A 24,342-nucleotide genomic window follows, 5' to 3' on the forward strand; every position below is an offset into this window, starting at 1 on the left:
GAACTTGAGAAATTCGAATAGAAATCAAAACAAAATAGTACAAATGTGACTAATAGGAGAGAAACGCAAGAGAAAAAGGGGACAGATATAGGAATAAAAATTCCAACAGGGAGACATTATTCGAGGATGCTGCCTTTGGCTTCAGAGCAAACGGGTGCACTGGGTCTTGGGCAATAGCAATGAAAGTCACCCCCAAACCAGAAATCCCCAGGAGATTGTTTTTAATCTGACAGAGAAAAAATTCTATAAGTGCCTTGGTTGAAATATAAATAATAAGCAAAGAGATTACCTGAGAAAAAAACAATAATCAAGTTGGCCTCTAGTCATTTATAAAGCACTAAATGCCAAGAGATAAAGAAGCAACTGTGACAGTATTTTGAAATGCAAAAAATATCTAATCTAAATTTTATATCAGATAAATTGTCTTTCATGTGTTAAGGCTCAGGTCCATAAGGCTTGAAAAATGTGTTTGGCTTATATCTTTATTGGTAAGATTTTGTTTGGTGCTATACTCTTCTTTAATATGATAATAAATATTTTAAACCTTGTTGGCCATACAGCCCCTAAAGCAACTACTCAAGTCTGCCACCCTAGCATGGAAGCAGCACAGACAAGACATTCAGTGAATAGGCAGGGTTAACACAGCCAATAAAACTTTATTCACAAAACCAGGTCACAGTTTGCTGACTTGCAGGAGATAAAGCAAAGTCCAGAGAACAAGAGTGAGTAAATCATAGTATATAACACGGCAATTAGTATTACTAAACTAAATTATAGAAAGATACCAAAGACAGAAGAAGCAATAAAAAAATTTCATGAAAATAATCTAGATTTAAAATGCAAAATTTTGTTAACTAAAAGATATAGGTTTTGGAGAGAAGAGAAAATAAAAGTGTGTTCAACTTCTTACCTTACATGGGTGAAAGTGAGTGGAGGGGTGAGAGTGAGAAAGAACTGCAGATTGAATAACACTTTTGAAAAATTCAAAAACCTCTAGTAAAATTAAAAACAGGAGACAATTTTTCAAAACCATTGCAGGATTAAAACGCAAAGAGATGCTGACCTGTTTTACAAAAGACAGAAAACAATGAGGAGGGAAGCATGAAGCCAGGAAGCATATAATAAGAAGATAAAAATAAAACTAAATAATCTGTTACAACAAACGGAAATTAGTTAAATCCGTATTCAGAGAGAAATATCCAGATTAGAGACACAGATTATGAAAATTCCAGGATACCATAATTACTCCGGTTGGATTAACTCACATTGTCTGCCTGTTTCAAAACATCACATGGGCCCTATAAAGATATACAACTGTTATGTACTCCTAATAATTAAAAATTAAAAATAAGAAAAATCCATTTAATGTAAGATACATAAACTGATAAATAAAATGATGAGCAAATGTGAACAAAAATATTTTCGAGATTGCAAATACTAATTTTTAAAAATGTACATATGAAGGGAAAGTAATTAAGTAGAACAAAAAGTCTACCTTTAAATGAAGATATTATTGACTCAACCTTTTATGTATCACCATCTACATATATAAAACAAAGCCTGTAAAAACATAAGAAGTAATTGGAAGAAACTCAGTTGCAGAGGGAAATTTTATTATATCTCTCTCGATATTTGAATATTTGACAAATAAAGTAGATGCTGGGTAAAGAAAAAGATAAGAAAGAATGTTCCCCATGTTACTGACTTGTAAAAAAAAAAAAAAAAGAAAGAATGGACAAAGAGAATCTGGAAAACACCACTACTAAAGTTTAGTTTAGACATATTAAATATTAAATCTCTGAAACATGTAAATTATTGATTATATATTAAGTCATAAAGAAAACCTCAATACATTTCACAAACTAAAAATTATTTAGTTCACGCTTTCTGACCTCAATGCAGTAAAATAGAAATTAATTTTTAGAAATTAAGGGAAAACCATATATTAAAGAAAAACATCAACAACAATGTAACAAATCCTTTCCTGATATACAGGACGAAAGAAATATTTAAAGTAGAAATACAGACAGATTGGATGAGAACACTGCCTAGCAAAAGCATAAGAGAAGTAACTAAAGTTTGCTTAGAAGAAAATATACAACTTGGATTGTTTTAAATCTTAGATAGGAAAGAATTAAAATACAAGAAAAAAACATTCTGCTCAAACTAATACTGAAAAGGAAAACATATAAGCAGAAAATAAAAGAGAGAAATCTCTAGAGATTAAACTAAGACACTGGAAAGGAGATTAAAATGATGAATAAATTCAGGACCTGGGTTCTTTGAAAAAATTAATGAAATATACAGTCTTCCAGGATGTCTGAGTGAAAAGAAAAAAAATACAAATATAAGTACACGATGTGGGGAATGAGAAAGATAGCAAGGAAATGAAAAGTTACAGAATTTCATGTGGGAATCTATGCCAAAAAGTTGAACCTCAATGTGAAGGCAGATGGAAAGTAAAAAAATAAAGATTATCAAATCTGACAATCAAAATAGACCATGATGCATGGAAGAAATAGAAACCAGTCTCCAAGAACTGCACCCGTAAAAGGAACTGTGCCCAGATGTTTTATGGGCAAGTTGTTCAAACCTTCAAGAAACACATAATTCTTAAGCTATTTAAACTTTTACAGATCATAGACAAAAAATGAAAAGTGTCACAATTGGCTTTATGAAATTAACATAAGCCTGAGACCAAAATGCAACAAAAACAGCACAATAAAATAAAACAATGGACTCATTTCACATAGAAATATGGATGCAAACTAGCAATGAAATATTTAGTATAATACAGTACCGTGAAAAAGGGTAATGCCACGTATCAAGTACAATTTAATCTAAGAATAGATGGATAGGTTAACAGTATGAAATAAAATTTAGGAAATTATTGTCAATGAAAACAGATGATGTTAATGGATAAAGCAAAATTTTTAATTTAGTGAAAGTAAAAATTCATTTTTGATAATTGCATGTCAAAATGCAAATATATTAAAATCATTTTAAATCTAGGTTTTCATAGTTCTGGAAACTATAGAAAGATACTTCCTTGATATGATGATGTGTATTAACCTAAAACCAGTAGACAGTATAATATTTAATGTCAAAATACTGAAGCAGCCTTTCTCAACTTCATTGTTACAATCACTTTTCCAGGAGATGCTAGTGAGCGTGATTAAAAGTAAAGCATAAACAACAGTTCAAAAGTAGTTAGGGAAATAAACAGAGTGACAAAGTGAGTTCAGAGGTTTCCTGGAAGAATAAATGTGCAAGACTAGAAAAGACAATTTTGAAAAGGAATGTTCATCCATTGAACCAGAATATATTAAAATGTATTATGAAACCACAGTCATTAAAATAATGTGGCACCAATTAGAGAGACAGATAAATGGATCAGAACTGAGAGTCCTAAAATAGATCCAAAATTCATTTTTTTTTTCTTGGAGATAGGGTCTTGCTCTGTCACCCAGGAAAGAATGCAATGGTGTCATAGCTCACTGCAGCCTTGAACTCCTGGGTCCAAGTGATCCTCCTACCTCAGCCTCCTGATGATTTTTAATTTTTGTAGAGACAGGATCTCACTATGTTGCCCAGTCTCCAAAATTCTTTTTGATATAACAAATGTGGTTTTCCAAATAAGATAGGAAATGATGGATTATTTGATAAACTTTTGAAGCTATCTGGCTAACCATTTAAAAATAAATATAGTCAGACACATCTACCAAAATATAAACATAAATTTTAGGTAGATTACAAATGATGTTCTAAAACAATGAGGAAAGAGAGGTTATCTGACCTCCCTTAGGGAAGGTCTCTCTGAGTATCCTCAGAAGGTAGAATCCATGAGGAAACATTAAAATATTTGACTACGTAAACATTCTAAATGTCCATATATTATTAAAAACTATAAAACAACAAAAAAACAGATAACTCAATGGGAAAAAAGTTGCTAAACATGCATACGGACTATAATATTTTAAAATACTCTTCATCTTTATTCCCTTTCTAGTAAACCTCTCCCCTCACCCTCCTGCAATTCACTTGCAGGTGGACGCCATGCTGGGACAGAGGAAGAGTGTGCCATTTGGCCAGAAGAAGGAAAAAGAAAGGTGTCCTTGTCTACCTGGGGGATTGTGGGAAAACAAGATGGAGGAGGGAGTGGGAAGAGGTGGTCGGCATTTGTTCTGAGCTCACGCTCAAGGAGGACTGTAGTGGCATTTAAGAATGTCTGAAGATAAAGGTGGGAACAGAGGTGCTTTCTCCCACTCTCAATTGTGGGTTCCAGGAGAAGGCAGTCCCCCACGAGGGCCACCACCCCTGTTAGGGTAGCAGCCAGCATGGCAGGGCAGGGAGCCTGGTGTGTAAAGACTCCCTGAGACTGGGATGGAAACGTTGCTGAGAATTTGGCTCAGGAGATTGCCAAAGGTGTTCTCGGGGAATTTGGTGACACAGTGACTCCCTGGCCAGTGGCAACAGAGCAAATATCACGCATACTGGGAACCAAAAGAGTCACAGTCGAGCCCTTCTAACTACTATGAGGTATGTAAGCCCCTAAGCCTGGTTAACACGTTCGAGAGCAGATATGAAAGCTCTGTGCTATGATCTGAATGTTTGCTTCTCCCCCAAACTTCACATGTTGAAATCCTGACTGACCCCAAATGTGATGGTATTAGGAAGTGGGGCCTTTGGGAAGTGATAACAGAGCTGCCTTGCCCCTTCCGCCATGCGAGGACACAACTAGAAGGCACCATCTATGGACCAGAAAGCAGGTCTCATCACACACTAAATCTGCCGGTGCCTGGATCTCAGACCTCCAGCCTCCAGAACTGTGGGAACTAAATTTCTGTTGTTTATCAGCTACCCCGTTTGTGGTATTTTGTTATAGCAGCACTCATGGACTAAGACATTGAGCTATCCAAGAGACTCAGTATGTAAAGATGATGCATAAATTATTGGATCCGACTGAGTTTATTGGATTTAACTAAAAGTGTGTGTGTGTGTGTGTGCGTGTGTGTTCATGTGTGTATGTATTTTTGTGGAATTTTGTAAAAAAAAAAGATCATATCAGTTTTTGGAAAAATCACATTTTCTTGGCATATCTGAATATAGTGTGAGAAAGCTAGTAACCCAGTATTTATGATATACCTTCAATGTACAAAATGAACTCACAGACAAAATAGAAACAGTGCTGTATAAAAAGTGGCCAGGCAATTTCAGGAAAGGAGAAATGTAAAGGACTGATAAAAATATGGAAAGAAATGTTCAAATAGTAAAGAAATGCAGAATTTAAAAATGAAAAGCCACTATGCAAGCTTCAAACTGGCAAACCACATAGCAGGGCTAAAATACTGTAAACTCATTCAACAAAGAAAAATTCTTAGAGAGGTGTCCTCCCATCTACCATAAAACCATAAGGTAACAGAACACGGCAATGACTTTGTTACTAAGTGACTAAGGAGTTATTACTCCTTCCTAGTAATAACTCACCTGTCTATAGCCTGATTTGAAAGAGTCAGCTATTGTTCAAAGCCTTGTTAGAACTCATGGTTGATGCCTTTTGAGCCCACAGCACATTCTTTTGAATATGATGGTAAATCTTCATTGACAGATTTGTCTTGTGGGAAGAGCCAACATTAATTTCAAGCCAAGTCTGGTTATACTATTTGTGATCACGAGAAAGGCTTTCTCATAAATCTAAGCTCTGAAGGCAACGACAAAAGAGGCATTCCAGAACTCTGCGGCAGCTCACGGAAATAAGTATTTTAAATGGCGTGTTAGAAGGATCATACTTGGCAGGGTATGTCTCGCCCTGTCCTGTGTAAAGGTCTCCCAACTGGTCTATCCACAATCTTCTTTTCACTAAGCCTCTGATATTTGGAAATACTGCGTAAACTCAGTCATGTCATCCCTGGTCAGCTTCAGATAAAAACAAAAACTCGTAAAATGGCTATAAAGGCTTGTTTAGTCTGTTCCTTCTCTTTCCAGCTTCACTGGACACCAGTTATCTCTTGGCCTGTTGCCTCTGGCCACAGTGGCCTTCTAGAAAATCCTCAGAGTCTTTGCACATTCTGTTCCCTCCATCCCCCTTTTAACCACTAAAGCACCTCCTCGTTCTACAGATCTGGGTGCCATGGCCAAGACATCCTTCTCAGCAAGAAGGACCAACCTGAACCACAGGATGTGTTGCCTAAGTCACCCTATATCCCCTTCATTGCACTGTACAGAGTTTGGGATAGTTTTATGGGGTTATCTGGTTAATGTCTGTCTCCTCCTGGCGATTAGAAGCCTGCAGGGGGACAAGGAACCCAACTATTTTGACTCTGTGCATTGCATGAAGCCCAGCACATGGAAAGTTCTCAACATAACTCATGGATGAAAGAGAAATGCTATTCGACATGTCCGTGAGGTTGGTATTCTGCAAGAGGACCTCGACAATCTCCCCATTCCTGTATGCACCTGCTGCTCCCCAGCAAGAGATGAATGTATCCCTTCCCCTTGAGCCTAGGCTGGTCTCCTGACTTGCTCTGACTACAGAGTGATGGGGCAGTGATGTGGGGACAGAGGTGGGCCCAGCTCTTCAAAGGCCTGGCAGCTTCCATCTTGGCTCTCTCGGAGAGAACTGCCATGCCATAAGAGAGGTGGCTTAGACCAGGGGAGGAAGAGAGGCCACCAAGATGGATGGCCAGCCCCAGCTGCCAGACGAACCGGGTGCCAACTTATTCCTGGTCCACAGAAACATGAGCCATGAGGTAGCTGGTGCTCTAAGCCACTACCTTTTGGGATGGTTTCTGGTGCAGTAAGAATGACTGAAAGGCTGATCTGTTAAAATAAAATGACTACATTCTCTCTACAGCACTATCTCTAAGAGATCAACCTTTTCTGTAAGAATCAGGGTCTTCTTCTCTTTGTACCTGCAGCGAAGTGACCCCCTGGTTATCTTGGGCACCCACAGACGAGTTGGGGCCATTATATGACATTATATGTACTTGTCCTTTTTTTCTTTCTGCATTTCACATATCAGCATCTGAAACTTTGCTAGATATTTAACTGTTCAGATTAATTCAGCTCCGTTAGAGCAGGGATTTGTTTGTTTTTATCTTCAGGGAATCTCTAGCTGCCTGGTATGTAGTAGATGCTCAATGAATATTTTGCTGAATGAATGAATGAATGACTCATTCTCTGCCTCGCTGCCTCTACCTGACAAATCCCCTGCCAGGCTATGCCTTCCTGAAACATCCAACCCTCAAACATAGTCTCCCTCCTCACCAACATGCTGTCTCTTGTCCTTTTTTAAACACAGTTTGCAAATATTCTATGTCCACAGAGGCCACATCTCAGCCCGGTGCTGCCTCCTTTGATTCAGAGATAATAGCAATGGCTTAGGTCCAGTGATAATGCCGGGGTTCATATTTAAATCGGATCATGTGTCCTGAATTCAGACACATAGCTATGTTTTCAATGAACGTTGCCCCTCTCATCCCTTTCTTCCCAGTGTTCTCTCTTTCTCAGACCTCCGAGGACCTCCACTCCTCATGGCAACAGCACTTCGTCAGGAGTGGTCTGGGAGTCGCGAGAATTCTGGTAAGATTAACATTTGTTGCCACCTACTCTGTGTTAGGCATTATGCCAGGCAGCTGAACTGTATAACAACCTCTGTTTTATGATAAAGAAGGCTCAGGTTTAAATCCCAGGCCAACGCTTTCTCCACTCGCTCAGCACACAGCCCCTGGAACTAGTGGGCTACAGGCAACAGGATGAAATAGGCGAAGACTAGGCACAGACTTCCTGCGCCAGAGCTTTCCTGGGAGGCAGAGTTTTCATCCTTCCTTCTCTGCTGTATGTTGAAGGCTCACACCTTCACAGTCTCTATTCATCTCCATGACCAACACTTGGTGTTTTTTTGTTGTTGTTGTTAGCACATTCACTCCAAGGTACAAATGACCCATAACAACCTCATATGAGACCTCCCTCCCTGCAAGGGGTTCTGAATTTCAAGCAAACATTTAGGATGCAAAAAGGAAGCAAGACTAGCAAGATTTAGAGCTATAGGAGCAGGCAAGTTGGGTTCCTACCTGCAATCACACTACTCAGTCCAGCAAGCAACCCAGCCTTGGTGGGGAAGAGCTTGCAAATAAGCCGAGTGTGAGTCTTCTCACAGCCCAGAGGAAGGATGCTTGGCGATGCAATGGTCTCCTCACCTGATTCTCGTGCGTCACCTCCTGTTGGAGATGGGTGTTCCACCTCTTGGCTGTGTGCGGCACACTCACCCCTGCCCTGACTTTAATTTCTAATCCCTTGGCTCTCCAGCAGACTGGGACAACCTCTTCTTCCCAAGAGAGCACTCGTCATACTTAAGAGCTTATATCCCTTGTGTACGATAATAGGATGGCATATTTATTCTTCTGTTCACATTTTGCATGAAAAATGTGCTTAAGATAATTAATAAAAACAAATAACACTTCGCCAATGACCCAGCAGACGTCATGCCGTCACCTTTAAGCCCTTGCTCAGCTAACGGCTATACTTCTGGAAGCTTCTGCAGCGACTTCCAGACAGAGTATAGGGCTCTATTCCTTAGCACTTCATGATAATACCATTTCAAGCACCAATCACACAGACTTGTATTCCTTATTCTCAATTTGTCTCCTCAACTAGACTGCTGGAGAGCGGGGGCCGTGCTTTATTCATCTTTTATTCTTTTGAACTCGGTGCCGGGTGCTTATCATACAGGCTGTACATCCTAGGAGAAGTTGTCTCTTTGCTCAGTTGGTGTCAAGAGGAACATGGGGACCGCAGATTGGCAGGTTTAGGGATTGTTTTGGTCCTACTGAGCAGCCCACGCAGACACTGAGATCTAAGGTTTCTGTCCCCCTCCCATCATAGCGCTTTATTGGGATTTAAAGGAAGCCCAGTGATTCCAAGGGCTCCTGTCTCCCGCGCTTCCCTCTACCCTAACTTCTTCACCTCATTTTTTTTTTTTTGAGACAGAGTCTCACTCTGTTGCCTGGGCTAGAGTGTCATGGCATTAGTCTAGTTCACAGTAACCTCAAACTCCTGGACTCAAGCCATCCTCCTGTCTCAGCCTCCCAAGTAGCTGGGACTACAGGCATGCACCACCATGCCCGGCTAATTTTTTCTATATTTTTTTAGTTGGGCAATTAATTTCTTTCTATTTTTATTAGAGACGGGGTCTTGCTCTTGCTCAGGCTGGTTTCGAACTCCTGACCTTGAGCAATCCTCTTACCTCGGCCTCCCAGAGTGCTAGGATTACAGGCATGAGCCACTGCACCTGGCCATTCATTTCAATTTTATTAACTGCCAGAGACCAGAGCTCCCACCTTCCCCTGGAGGACCCCAGGACCCGAGCCATCATGGCCCATCCCCCTGTATGGCTGTCACCACCACAAGTCCCAACTCCTAGACCGACGATCATCACCTGGGCTCTTCCCCCAACCTGGCTTGGTGTGCGGCCTAGTCTGGTCCAGTCTGTGTCCCTTCACAAACAGCTGTCTTCGCCACGCTATCTGGAACTCACAGTCTGTCATCACCAACGCCCCGTGCCCCACAGCTGTGGGAGAGCAGCACACAACCTTCTTGACTGCTGTAACGTTCTGCCTGTAATCTCCAACAGGCCCCCAGCACTGCCTAGTGACCCTACTGCATCCCCACTCGCAGCTCCTCAGACCTCCATCCTTCCCTATTCCTTCGTCACTCTTACCTGCCATTTTGCTTCTGATTTCACTGAGGACATAAATGTGTCCTGAAGACATCGCGCTCTCTCTCTTTCTTTCTCTCTCTCCCTCTACGGCCACCTGCCTGGGGGCTCCTACGCTTTGCCTTCTCTCATCACTTCCTGACGCTCCACTTGGGCACCACATCCCATCTCCTCTCTCGCCTACACCACCGTGTCTCTCTCTGTCCCGTCCTTCCCATCAGAACATAAATACGATGCCGCGTCTCCACCTTCCACCTTTGCAAACTCTCTCTCCGTCCCTCCAGCTACGTTGCACATCCCGGCTGCACTGTCTAGTGACGCTTGTCGCAAGACTCGTCTGTTTTCCCTGTTCCCGCTTTTCGTCTTGGTCTCTCCAAAAGTGCACAATCAGGCTATTGTTCCCATCACTCCATAGAAGCTCTTAGCCTCACATGACCTCCTAGTGCTCTAAGGAGCTCCTTAATGCCAAATCCAGGGCTGGGTCCCAGTCCCGCTCTCCTTGCCTGGCCGCTGCGTGTGACCCAGGTGATTACAGCTGTCTTCTTGAAACGTTTTCTTTAGGCTTGGGAGACAACACACTCTCCTGATTTTCCTCCCACCTTCTGGTCCACTCCTTCTCTCTCTCTTTTCCTGACACCAGGTATGAGAATGCCTGAAGGATCAGTTCTTATCTCTTTTCTCCCAGACCTTCTGTCTTGTAGATCTCTCCATTCCCGTGGCTCTAAAAATGTTGATATGTCCCAAGCTTATGTCCATAGCCTGTCTTCTCCTCTAAGCTCCAAATTCATACACAGTATTGAATTGCCTACTCAGCATCTCTGCTTAGATGTCTAATAGACACTTCTCAACGTAGAGTGTGACAAATAAATACTCCCAATTCTCGCCACCCCTTCCAACCCTGAAACTCTTGGGTTTTCCCGATCTCAGTAATATGCACTACTATTTACCCAGGTTCGGGCTCCAAACCTTCCTTTGTCTCACATCCTATGACCAAACTTAGCACTCTGCCTCTGAAATAAATGCTGAACGCGATCACTTCTCACCACTCCGCCTGTTTCCCGCTGTGTCCAAGGGGTCAGGACCTCTCTCTCCCCTCCACTTCACTAACAGCCTCTTAACTGGTCGCTCTGTTTCCACTCTTGCCCCCCAAATGGTCCATTCTCCACCCAACAATCAGAATGATCCCCTAAAAATATAAACTCACCTCCTCAAAACCCTCCAATGGCTTCCCATCAAATTAGAATAATATGCAAATGTTACTCTGGCCCACGAGACCCCACAGGACTTTGACTTTGTCCACCTCCCCAGTCTCTTTGAACTTGCCTTCCCTCCCGCTGTCTGTGGCCCAGCTACACCGGCCTTCTCCAACTTTCCCTGCTCTGCACTGGCTGTTCCCTCTGCCCAGGAAGCTCTTCCTCCCACGTCTCTAAGGACTCTGCTCAAATATCATCTCTGTAGACAGCGCTCTCTTCCCACCCCACCCCACTGTCCTCGTCACTCTCTAGGCTCTCATCCTGTTGATGTTTTGACAGCTCTTGTTGATCCTTGACTTTTTAGGATACACTAATTTGTTTACATCTGTCTCCTCCAAATGCAAACATCTCATTGGCAAAGAGTCTTCTGCTTTGTTCATCCTACGTGTCTAGAACAAGTGGGTCTGTGGTTCCATAAACACTCATAGAGTAAGTAGATGCATGAACAAATGTGCAAATTCAGGAGGCAGAGACGGGATGCAGGGAAGTTAGGAAGCAGCGGCTTGGGGAAAGAGTGTTTGTTGTTCCAAGCAGTTCAAAGCTGTGTTGTGTTTCCAGACGCAGAGTTGGTGATGATGACAGGTAGGTACAGTGGGAGGCCAGGTGGTGGGCAGAGAAGGGCCTTTCCAGAAGCCCTGATGGAAATTTCTGCAGTGATAAAAGCGATCTGAATCTCTGTGGTTCAGAATGGTAGCTACGGGCCACACGTGGCCATTGAGCACTTGAAAGGTGGCTAGTGGGACTGAGGAGCTAAATACTAATTTTATTTAACTTCAGTTCACATTCAAATAAATTTATGTGGCTGGTGGCTACAGAACCTGAAGAGTCTCTTCCCCCGCTTGTGATTGCAGGGTAATCATGCAATCTTGCACACCTCACTGAGTCACTGAGAGGACTAATGAAATAAAAAGCCTGGTTAAATATCTGGAACATAGTTGGCACTCAAAAAATAATAGTTGCTATTATTACAGAGTTGCAAATTAAAGTTAAGTACCTGCCATTTATATTGAACTCTAAAACACCTGAAATGGACTTTTATTAATTTTCACCATGACTTTTCTTTCTTTTTTTTTGAGTTAGTGGATAAGCTATGTGTGGGTCGATATTTGAGCTTACAAATTAAAAATAGCAAACAACCATTTTGGGATCTCATTGAAGGCCTTTCAGAGACAGACGACTGTTGCTAGTGGATCAGCTTGCTGACACTCATCATAAACTAATTAGTTTTGACAAGAGCTAATTTGGCATCTGTAAAAATTTGATTTGTAGCATTACATGCACTGTGTTATTTTCAAACAATGTCATCTGCAACTTCCCAGATGATTCTGGATAAGAATGGTGTTTGTTTTAATAGTTACTGTTAAAATAAAGGGATAAGTATTTCCTTGTTTGGAACATTATGATAAATTATTTAAGGCTTAAATTGGTTTGGACATTATATATATATATTTTTTTGGTTAGTAGCAGCTTACCATAATTCTCCCATACTGAATCCAGAAAAGAAAATAGAATTAACACAGATATAGAACATAAGCAGACCATTATAGCAAACCTTTAGGAATAATCTAATGTACTAATAAAATCACACGTTTGGTACTCATTTTCGGGCCAAGAGAATTCGAAGTCTGTGGCAGAGTGAAAGCGGCATGGGCAGTCTGCCTAAGCACTTGGTGGAGATTGAGTCTTGAGAGGGAAGATGCGTTTAAATTAAACACATGCTAAAAGGCATTAAGGAAAGTTGACATTCTTATTAAGGAGACCAATTAATCTGCATCAGTTGAAAGCCACTTTAAGAGTAGCTGAGAAAGTGCCCTAGGACCTCATGCAAATCAGACCCGGGTGGAAAGACAATAGGAATTCACAGGCTGCCAGAGCCTTTCCTAACTGCCCCAGGGCTTCTCTGTTTGAAATGCAGATCCTCTGCGCCCCTACCCAAAGCCTGGCGTCAAGGAAGGGGAATGGGGTGAAGACCCCCCAAAATACCGGGATGAGGTGTTGTAAAGACTCACCAATGGGCATCACCAGGAAAAAAGGCAGCCAGCAGAGGACGAAGCAGCCGACCACGATGCCCAGAGTTTTGGCCGCTTTCTTCTCCCGGGAAAACTTGAGGAGCCTCACGGAGAAGTGCGTCTTGTTCTTGGCGCTGGCCACGCCGCCGCCTCCCGCGGGGACATTCTTCCGATGGATGCGGAGCGTCACTTGCTCCGAGTCCGACTTGTCGGTCTTGAGGCCGGACTTGAGGCCCCGGCTTTCCCGCTTGGCCACCACGTAGACGCGGCAGTACATGACGAGGATGATGGCCAGGGGCACGTAGAAGGAGCCCAGCGCCGAGAACAGCACGTAGCCCGGCTCCTCGTTGATCTGGCAGATGGTCTCGTCGTCGGGGGCCGGCTGCCTCCAGCCGAACAGGGGCCCGATGGAGATGACCAGGGACAGCGCCCAGACGCACAGCAGGGCCATGAGGCCCCTCCTCTGGGTGACGATGGTGGGGTAGCGCAGCGGGTAGCTCACGCCGATGTAGCGGTCGATGGAGATGATGCACAGGCCCATGATGGACGCGGTGCAGCACAGCACGTCCACCGCCGCCCAGATGTTGCAGAAGACCCTGCCGAAGGCCCAGTAGCCCAGGACCTCGAAGATGGCGGAGAAGGGCAGCACCGTGGAGGTGAGGAGGAGGTCGGCCACCGCCAGGTTGACGATGTAGTAGTGAGTGACCGAGTGCAGATGCCGGTGACAGGCTACGGAGAGGATCACCAGGATGTTCCCCAGCACCCCGAAAAGGATGAGGCCCCCCAAGATCACCCCGAGCAGAATGGCCTTGGAAATGTTCACCGGTGCGGGCGGGTGGGTGCAGTTGGAGCTGTCGGAAGCATTTCCGGAGAGAAACACCATGGTCCCAGCCCTGGCCGGGCGAGGTCCGGCTCTCCAGGGCCACCCCCGGGCGGGGGCGGAGACGGGAGCGAGGGAGCAGGGAATCAAAAATTCTCGGCTTCAGGGAGCTCTGCCAGCTCGGCTTGGGTGGGGGCGAGAGCGAGCGCGCGGGTGGGAAACAACCCTGGCCGGTCCTGGGAACCCTCAGAAGGCCACGCGAAGGGGCAGGGTATGAAAGGCGACATGGCCAGGGGTGCGCGGGGCTGCCGGGGTAGCCTCTTCACCTGCCCTGCCGCGCTGGCCAGGGCCTCCAGCTCCCTCCCTACCCCAGGCTTGGCACGGAGGTCAAGGAGACACGTTGCAAAACGCAATCCTAGAATTACGAGAGTCCACTTTTCTGCACTATCTGATTCGTCCCGGTGGGGAGAAGATTCAGCATTTTGCACATAATTTGAAATTCTTTTGGAATTCAAAAATCCAGTGCCAGATTCCCCCCGCAAACCAGAAGCAAGTACAGACCAGCCGTCGGCGCTCAAAGGCAGGGCCCCTTGGCATCTGGGCGCTGCTCCGCAGTTACCCACATTTTGGGCTGCCCTACCAAGGGCTGGTGCTAGTTCCAGCTTCTGGGCACACCGGCCAGGTGACACGCATGTGAAATATTTGCAGAGACCCAGGCGGCTGCGGAGCGTCGTTTGACCGTGTCCACCTGCAAGAGCGCAAAGAGAGAGGCGGGCTGTGAGCCAGGCGCCCTAGGGAGAGAGCTGTGCGGGCCTCGGCCCGCGGTGGGACCTCAGCTGGGAGCCCGCCTGGGTCTGCGGTCCAGGAAAGGCCTCGCCCGGCCGCAGCGCGGGCGACGCGGGAGGGGATCCCGGGCCGCGTCTCCCGAGCCTCCGCCGCTGGGAACCTGCCTTGCGCGCTCTGCCGCACCGCCTCTGACCGAGTTCAGGATCCGAAGCAAAAAACAAAAACAAAAATAAAAATAAAAATAAAAAAACTCCACTCTGCAGAGCCCCAAGGCCGGATTGCGAGCGGCGGTCCCGCGAAATTAAAATCCCCAAAGCCCCCAAAGCGCGACTGCGGCTGGCGTGTATGCCCTACCAAGCCCAGCCGGTGGATTCCGGAGGATCTACCCAGTTGCCATTGGAACAGGTTGCCTCGCAGTCACCTGGAGGGGGCGGCCTGGCAGAGGGAACCGCTGAGACCCAGGCGCCGCAGGGCCAGTGCCGCGCGCACGCTCACGCCCGAGGAATTCGCACTTGGGTGCGCGGAGCGCGCCGCTCTGTAGACCAGCGAGCCAGCCTGAGAACCAGGTCCCAAGCAAACCCCGGAGGGACCCGAGGGCTGAGCGCCACTGAAGTCTGTCCAGGATGCCTTGGTGTCGACCTCTCAAAGGGCTCGAGCCCCGAGTGGCAGCCTGACTGCTAGGGGACAGGGTGGGGAAGGGCACCGCGTTGCGGAAGGGGCTTTGCCAGTGACAGTCACTGCGGCTTTCGTAGGCGTGAACATGAAGCCGGCGCGCCAGCGGACGCGGACGCCTCGAATCTTCTGGGCTGGGGGCCGCGATCTGCAGTTAGAGACCTGGGTTTCCGCTGCAAACCGACCGCAGGGACTCGGGCAGGAGCGCGGGCCGCGGGGAAGTGCCCACCGTGTCTACCGGGATCGGCCCCAAGGCGGGAACCCCGTGCAAAGGCCGTTGTGAAAACCCCAAGTTCAAGACCTCACAGGTGGTAGTAAAAACATGCCGCCGCAGAAACCCATTCTGTCTTCCCTCGGGCGATAAAGACCGGGTTAAAAAGACACTTGTTAACTAGAAGGTAACTTCCCGAGGGAAACGGGGGCGGCGTAGGGTCGCCGGTGTAAGACCCGGTGAAAAAGGCAGGCGATGCTTGGGGAGAGTGGGGGCTCCGTCTCACCGGGAGGGCGAGGTCTGCTCTCACCCACCGCCCGGCTGGGTGCCCGCGCCCGCACCCGGAGCCCGCTGCCTCTGCGCACTCACCTGAAGCGCAGATGCGGAGCCACCCGCCAGCGCGGGGAGGAGCAGACCCGGCTTCGGTCACTTCTCTTCTCTAGGAGGGGAGAGGGGACCGTCTCTCCCGGGAACCAAATCCTCTCCTTTTGCACTCGCTGACTCACCCCTCCACCGAAGTCTTTAAGCTCCTGGCTCGCTATCGTTTTACCTGGACATTTGAAAATAAAGAGTGAAAATAAGAAAGAAAAAAAAATACAGAAAACTGATAACTCCACAATCACCCTTTTAATATTCAGCTCCCCGACACCAGTAAAAGAATGGCAAGGAACTTTGCAGCCCTCGCTGACGTAACACAGGCAGCAGCCAGCTAGTACCGTAATATCCTGCTGTTACCGTATTTCTCCGCAGCGATGGGCATAAGTGGCTGTAGTTTTTCCTCCTGCCTAGAGGGGGTTGGGTTTTCCCTCTTCTTTAAAAAACGTAAGTGTGTGTGTGTGCCTGTGCGTGCGTGTGCGTGTGCGTGTGTGTGTGTGTGTAGAGTCGTATAGTCATTTGTAGTAAATAACTACTTTAAATGATCTGATTTTAAAAAACTAAAGACAAATTGACACGCTTGCCACATATTGCTGTGTAGGGTGTGTTCAAAGAAATACTCTGTAAAAGTTACTTTGAACAGCTTGATTCCATTAACACTTGGCCTCTGTTTTGTGAAAATCAAGAAGCATGTTGACCATATTCTTATGCTAAATATTCAGTTAAATTATATTACTTGGCCGATGTTTTAACAAGCAAGTAAAATCTGACAAAATTCGATAAATCTGATGATAATAAAATTATGTTTCCAGGAAGATGAAGTGAGCATATCTAACCTTGTTAAATATGACCCACCTCTCATTTCTCTAGACAAATGAGTTTAAAAAGCATTATGGTCCTGCTGCAGTTTCTCACATGGTGTAATATTTTTAAAGTACCACACATTCTTTGCCAGTTTTTATGAGAAAATGCATCCTTTAAGGAATGTTACTTCTCTTTATTTCTCTTTGATGCATTAATAGTTGGAGTATGAAATGCTGGCACTGCCAGTCTTATTTTCTGGTAAATTCTATGCTCTGTGTATCTTATGATTGAATAAAACCATATGTGTTTCATAATGTTGGGAACAGAAAAAAAATTCCCCCCCACTCTGATTCCCACCTCCTAAGTCATCTTCTTTCATCTTTAGTGATTCAGACAATGCTGAATGTTCTTAAAGTATTTACTAGGTTCCCTGAAGCCTAGTAACCAAGAGATAACTTTGAGCAGTGGTATGCACTTAAATTCCCTCCCCTGAACAAAAGTTCATTAACATTATTGCCTTTTCCAAATGAGAGTATGCTTGAGCTCTTTCATAGCAATAAATCTTAAAATGCCTCAGAGGAATGCCCATGGAGGTTCATGGGGGCCCTGTGTCATTGAAAGCCTAATATTTAGATTTCCTTCTCTTTTGTATGCAAAATCCCCTCCCCCCACATATTTATAAGGATAGCATCCTCACCTAACACATTTGATTGGACTTTAATATTGCTTTGAAAACATATGCACAGATGGCTTGCTCATTTATCAGCTGAATTTTATGCCACAGGAAGAGCATGCAGGTAGAATAGACAGTTCTCATTGATGACTAAGTCACTTGCTGTGTCTGGGATTCTGTCTCCTCAGGTGGAGGAAGCGTGACTACAATTCCCTGCATGTCTTACACCTTATCATCGGATATGTGTATAATGTCTTTTCTGCACAAATCCTGTCCATCAGAGGGATACACGTTGCTTAGTTTCATATTCATTAACCTTATGCCATGCATGTGAGTTCTTCATTAAGATCTGTTCCGTGGTAGATAAGGGAAGTAGTGTTATCTGCAAGAAAAGCAACTGCAAATTGCTCAGCTTTGCAAGGTCAACATTTACAAAGGTGAGCACCCAGTCCCCACGTTCCAACAATTAAGAATATATACAGTCCATCCCCCCCAACCCAATCCACTCCTAATAACTAACCAGCTAATACCAAGACTGGGAAGAGCAGCTCTTCATGCTGCTACCAGGTAGGACTTTCAAATCTGCTTCTCAGCCTGTGAACATTAATCTTTGCAAAACTAACTCTCAGAACCAATATTTAAGTCACTAACCATTGACTTACAAATGGGAAGTATTGGTCTTTTGGTTTCTGTTTAAAGGATGATTGTCATGGATGTCCCAGTAGAGTGAAGGGAACGTAGATTGCAGAGTCATAAAGATGCTGTTCCTGCTCTACTATGAGACTGTAACAAAACTCAGCTTTCCTGAGCCTTGTTTTCCTAATCTTTAAAGGGAGACAATGAAACCCCACAAGGGTTTGAGTGAAATTGAATTTTTGAATGAAATTATATTTCTCAAAAATGCAACTCATTGTGCTTGTTAAGTATCTTATTAACTTTTCCCCTTCTGTTCATTTCGGGTGTAACTTCAAAGTGGAATATACTTCTAACCGGGAGGGGTCCATGAGCAGTGGTAAATTCAGCTGGAGAATGTGCTAAATGACCCGAGCATTACATTTGGGCCCAGTGGTATAATGGGAGTGACCCGACATGGCAGAGCTGGGAGAGCTGGCCTGGCTCCTGGCTACTTCTTTTTTTCTCACTTCCTCCCTTGTTTTCTCACTTCCTCCCTTCCTACATCTTGGGGGGCCATGCAAATGTGTGTGAACACTTCAGCCCATACATCCAGACAGCTGCCTCCTTGGTCTTGGGGTGTACACACCGTGATGCTGTCTGCCCAGAGAGGATGGGCCCAGGTAAGAGGTGTAAAAACCCTGAAAGTGATTGTGTGGCCATTTGGGGCAAGGGAACCATTCTGGGTCCCAGAGCATAGTCTAGAAGGGAGGACACAGGCTCCAGGCAGGCATACCACATTAGTTCTAGGGGACTCTTTGCCCCAAGGGGAAGACCATGACCAAAGGGAGTGAGAGCTGGGCTCTCTAAAGCCAGAAACCCAAGGCAGGGTCCCCTCTTGCTTGGATGTAACAGTGCTTACTCTGTAGACTTCAGGAGTAATGGAAATTGGGAAAGCCACTAAAGGGAGGTTCTGGGAAGACTCAAGGGATGATATCATTTGAGTTAGGGTTTGCTGGATAAGCAGAATTGAGATTGGTACACAAAAGTGAGGAAGGTGAATCAGCAGTAGCCACATTGTAGAGTGGTGTGTGTGTGTGTGTGTGTGTGTTCAGAGACGCTGGAGGAACAAGTCTGATTGGAGAAGCAGAGCTGAGCAATCAACGTACTGATGCCTTGATTGGCAGGACTCTTCGTGTCTCGTGATAAAGTCAGCAAATGTGGGAGGCTTTGAGTTTTCTTTCTTTCGTTTTTTTTTTTTTTTTAAGAATCTGTCCATCATTCTCTTAGAAGACAATACACAATGGCATTAGGAACTGTTTGCTGGGATTTATGATTCCAAGTGTCAGAGTAGAGGGCTTAATGGTAGCATCTACCCAAAAGACCTGGCTTTTCAGCTAATTCTCCCAAAGCTGAAAAAGTTGCAGAGGGGAGAAAATGAAAAACACTGCTGAGAAAGATATTGATGCAATATGAAGTCACAATTCTCCAAATAAGCATTGTGTTCTAATCTTTTATCGAACTGAGAAAACTGCACAGCACACAGACAGTGCTGAGGAAAGTCTTTGAAGGGATAATAATTCTGTCTTTGGCATCATTTGTTCACATTCTTGACACGCTGAGAAAATAACTTGCTCCAGTCTTGGAAGTCTTGTCATCCCATCCCTACGGCATGGGATTATCATGGTGGGAAGATGGGGTCGAGTCAGCCTATACTTGATCAGTAAATTATTTCTTTAAAACACCAAAATTTTGCCCCTGCATAGCAAATGTGAGTTGAGGCATATTAAACAAATTCTCTCAATATCAAATGTCAAATATCATCTGAAATAGGAAGCAAAAGACCCCAATCAATATCTGTACCAAGTGCAGAAACATTTTTTACCTTATGTCTTTACTTGCTGGTAGGCTGTTACAGGCAAAATTAAAAATGTTTTTTACTTCAGAATTTTACTGGGGTACACATGTAAATTAAAATGTTTATTGTATTTGATTATAAAAACACATGCTCATGATAGCACATTTCAAAAAGCCAGAAATATATGAAAATAAAAATTATCTATAATCCTACCATTGGAGAAGTAGCCACTGTTAAATAGTTGCCACATTTTCTTACTTTTTGCCCACGTGTGTAAATTATTTACATAGAAATATATGTAATCTAGCATTTGGCCAGCTTTTTAAATGTTGTGCTTGACAAACATGCGTATTCTTTATTTGTTGAGTGCAGAGATCTCTGTACTGCTGTTTGATCAAACACATTAATTTTGTTATGAAAATTTTATTTACCCTTACTGATTTTAGGTCTGTCTAGTCTGTTAGTTTCTGATAGACGTGACTTAATGTCTTCCACTTTGATTGTAGATGTAACGTCTTCTCCTTCTAATTCTGGATTCTATTACACTGGATATGCTGATGTATCCAGATGCATTGCAATTCATGATTATTCATTCCATGGTATTCATCCTGTTGAGTGGGTGACCAAGAAAAAGTCCCCGACACATCATAGTATGATTTCCCTTTACTTTTCCTCTTAAAGATCTTTGCTTGGAATTTTATTTGGTCTGATATTAATATTGTTATACCACTTTTTTTTTTTAGATGGAGTATTTCCAGTTTATGTCTTTCTAGCCCTTTATTTCAACTTTCTGAATCATTTTGTTATAGGAGTGGTCTATATAGGTGTCATAAGTTTACTTTGTTCTAAATGTAATATGATAGTTTCTGTACTTAGGTAAGTTTTATCTCTCCACATGCATTAGGATTACTGATAGGTTTGGATTTTTTATTTCTATTTTCAAAATTGAATTTCTTTCAATCATACTGTTTTGTTTTCTATCATCTCTTTTCTTGGATCTGTCTCCCATTTGCCTTCTTTCCATTGTATCGACAAAGTTGTTCTGTATTCTTCCCTTCATCTAATTTTGCTTGACAAATTGCATATTTTATATCTATTTTGTTCATAGTTCTTGTCAAATTTTTGTCATTCTTATATAAATCCATGTTTTTCAAGCAAAAACTAAAAAAAATCTATGCTAGGCCGGGCTGAGTGGCTCACGCCTGTAATCCTAGCACTCTGGGAGGCTGAGGTGGGAGGATCACTTGAGATCAGAAATTTGAGGTTGCAGTGAGCTAGGCTGATGCCACAGCACTCTAGCCTGGGTGACAGAGTGAGACTCTGTCTAAAAAAAAAAATGCTATATTTCTTTTCCTTCTCCTAAAACCACTTACTGTGGCATGCTTTAATTACCCATTGAACTACACTTCCCAGTTCCTTATTATTGCTGACTGGAATTTAATTCCCCCTTTTAAAAATACAAATTAACTATTAGTAGCTATAATTAAATTTACCCACATATTTTATAATTTCTTCCTCAACATGTTTCTAATTTCTGTCTTGCTTATTGCAACTGCAATTGTACAATTTGATGGATTATCACAGTTGTCCAGGTTGTGAACAAGAATATTGCCAAAGCCCTAGAAGCCTTCTTCACGGCCAATCATAGTCTTCTGTATAAACACTATCTTGATATCTAGTTTTATACTTATGCCTTTTTTTGAACCCTATGTAAGTCATGCAGCATATATTTGATCATGTCTGACTTCTTTAGTTCAGGATTACATTTGTGAAATTATTCATGGTATTTTCTATACATCATGTAGATCATTTAATGTCATTGCTATATAGTGTTTCTGTGTAGGAATAAACTAATAGTTATTTACCTTTTCTACTCTTATTGGGCATTTGACTACATCCAGTGTTTAACTATTATGGATAATGTTGTTGCAAACATTAGTGATTTTCTTGTCAAGGGACTGTCCCAAAGTGTTGGGAAATGCTCATGTTTTCAGGGCAGGATGAGGACGAGGATCCAGAGACTAAAGGAACTGGGAAACTTAAATGTCAACACTTCCAAAAATTTTAAAAGAAAGATATTATCTGATCTTGAATGCTAAAGACTAAAGCAGACTGCAGAATTGGAGGTGACTTGTAATACACATTTTAGAAATGAACGTACTTTATTATCATTATTTACCACAATTTGTTGAAGTTCTTCATTAACTGTTTTTGGAGACATACCTTAAGAGCCCCACTGCCTTGAACATACCTGATCTTGTCTGAGAAATACCTTTGGAGTCTCATGAGAATAATAAAAATTCATTTTTTTTGGTCTTGATTGTTGCTGAAGTTTTGTGACAATTAATAGCTGTTCAATCCCTAAATTATTAGAAAAGAAAACACCTGTGGTTGCAACCACACTAAATGCCAACAACATTTAGTTAAATGTGCATTTCCTTTTTTACTAAAGTATATTATATTAATTTTCAGCAAAATCTCAATTTCTCTTTTTCTGAAGAAATGAACCTTCACTCATTTTAATTTTAGGAGGACAAAATCTTTGGCATTTGAAAACTGACCTCTAGAAATATTTTTATAAAAATAATTGTTTTCTTTTGTGGGTTTTATCCTTTGAATGTGGAAAATTAGAAAACCACAACTTTTTTCCTTACAAGTAGTTTCCCACACAAACAAAATAATAGCTTCCAAGAAAAGTTAAACGCTTACTAACAATATATGATTCAAACCAATATTTCTTTGGGATTTTCCCACACTCTATCATTGGAACTGTAAGTATACAAACTAAACCATAATATCATCAGAGTAATTATGTTTCCTAGGAATTTGACAACATTAAAAATAATTATTGCTAACATGTAAGTAGAATTTACAGTTTATAAAAAATTTTCACATACATTATCTCTTGGAGTCTTTGAACACCACTATAAATTATTTATTTATGACTCACACTTTTTTGTTTGCTTGTTTGTTTTGAGACGGTCTCACTCTGTCACCCACTGAAACCTCAAACTCTGGGGCTTGGTTGATACTCCTGTCTCAGCCTCCCCAGTAGCTGGGATTACAGGTATGTGCCACCATGCCTGCGTAATTTTTCCATTAAATTATTTTTTATAGAGATGGGGTCCTGCTATTGCTTAGGCTGGTCTCAAACTCCTGGCATCAAGCAATCCTGGCTCTGCCTCCCAAAGTGCTAGGATCACAGTGGAGTCACCTACCACACGTGGCCTGACCTATCTTTTAGGATTAGGTAGCTGAAGCAAATGAGCTGGTCTAAATCACACAATGACTTAGAGGCAGGAGCCTGGATCATTAACCCTTTGCAATAGGAAACTGTCCAAAATAAAACGAACTTATTGTTGGGTTGGAAGTATCACTGAAGTAAAAGAATAATGCTAAGAAAGTGGTAAACCAGACACTGTTGGCCAAATCCAGTCCTCCAGCCTAATTTTTTTGTAGACAAATCCTCCAACTAAGCATGTTTTTCTATATTTTTAAGGTTTGTAAAAACAAACAAAAAGCAAGCAAAGAAGAATACACAACTGAGACGTATGTGACCCACAAAACTTAAAATATTTATAATACAAGTCGGTCCTTTACAGACAAATTTTGCTGAGCCCTGTTTCCTAGCAGCGTAGGTACCAGGCACAGGAAGAGGCAGCTGCTTTGTTGGCAAAGGCTCCCACAGGCTGAAGTCTTCAGCGGGAGGGTTGTCCGAACTGTTTTCAGTGCACCTCTGAAAGTGGTTTACCTCACAGAAAGGCACAGCTCGCAGGGAGTGCCTAGAACCTGACCTATGTAGTTTCTGAAGCTGGGGAACCGAACCTGAGCAGAAAAGGGGAGCGGGTTCTAGACTTGGCTTCCATGGGGCTCTTGCCTACAGGGCCAGGTTGGCAGTGCATTTAGTTTTGTGTGCCCCTTGGCCTTGTGCACGTGAGAGCAATTGTGGAGCTACTCTGTATTTCAGATTTTTCCAATAACGTTCTGTTTGGTGTAGAACCCTATAGCAAGGTAGCCTAAGGAGTATTTTTCAATAGTGAGTACAAAAACAGGTAGGTTTTCCATTCTCATATTGTCATTCACAGCAATTATTTGAGAGAACGTAAAGAGGATGGAGAGGTTGTTAGATTTGTCCCCCTTCTCAGTGTCAAGAATGAGCACTGGTACCCAGTCCAACCCAGGATGGAGTGATCATAAGCACAGAGCAACTTAATACAAACAGTTTATCACATAAAAGAAAGAATGAAAGGAAAGGAAGCTACACTAAGGGAAAATACATTCCGGATTAGTCCCCACTAGGTGACAAAGATGCTGGAGGTTGAGCACATGTTGCCTTTTATAAGCCCACTACCTTGTCCCGCCTTTCCCCTGGCAGGATTGGTTGCTGTTTCCCACCCTCAGGGGTGATTGACAGGTTGGTGCTATCGAAAAGATCACATGACAGGTTACATAACAGGGTAGGTTATATAACAGTTTCCCTTTCTACAGATGCGTCTTTCCCAGAATCCTTCACAAAGCCCCACCCATGCTATGCTGATTAAATGGCAATGAGCT

General features: G+C 43.2%; 1 protein-coding gene across 2 annotated transcripts in view; it reads right to left on the reverse strand.

Annotated features, from left to right (window-relative positions):
• The window catches only part of ADRA1A (adrenoceptor alpha 1A), an 81,314-nt gene extending 65,174 nt beyond the window's left edge, over nucleotides 1-16,140 (reverse strand). Inside the window, exons 1-2 of one of the 2 annotated variants that reach the window (XM_012775357.3) lie at nucleotides 15,836-16,140; nucleotides 12,978-14,545 (exon numbers count right to left, since the gene is read on the reverse strand). In XM_012775357.3, coding sequence (XP_012630811.1) covers nucleotides 12,978-13,860 — 883 coding nt within the window. In that variant the 5' untranslated portion in view covers nucleotides 13,861-14,545; nucleotides 15,836-16,140. The remainder of the gene's footprint in view (nucleotides 1-12,977; nucleotides 14,546-15,835) is intronic. The other variant, XM_012775351.3, reaches the window with a different exon arrangement.
• Nucleotides 16,141-24,342: the final 8,202 nt, after the last annotated feature.

Source organism: Microcebus murinus, chromosome 24, assembly GCF_040939455.1.
Source record: "Microcebus murinus isolate Inina chromosome 24, M.murinus_Inina_mat1.0, whole genome shotgun sequence".
Taxonomy (NCBI): Eukaryota; Metazoa; Chordata; class Mammalia; order Primates; family Cheirogaleidae; genus Microcebus; species Microcebus murinus.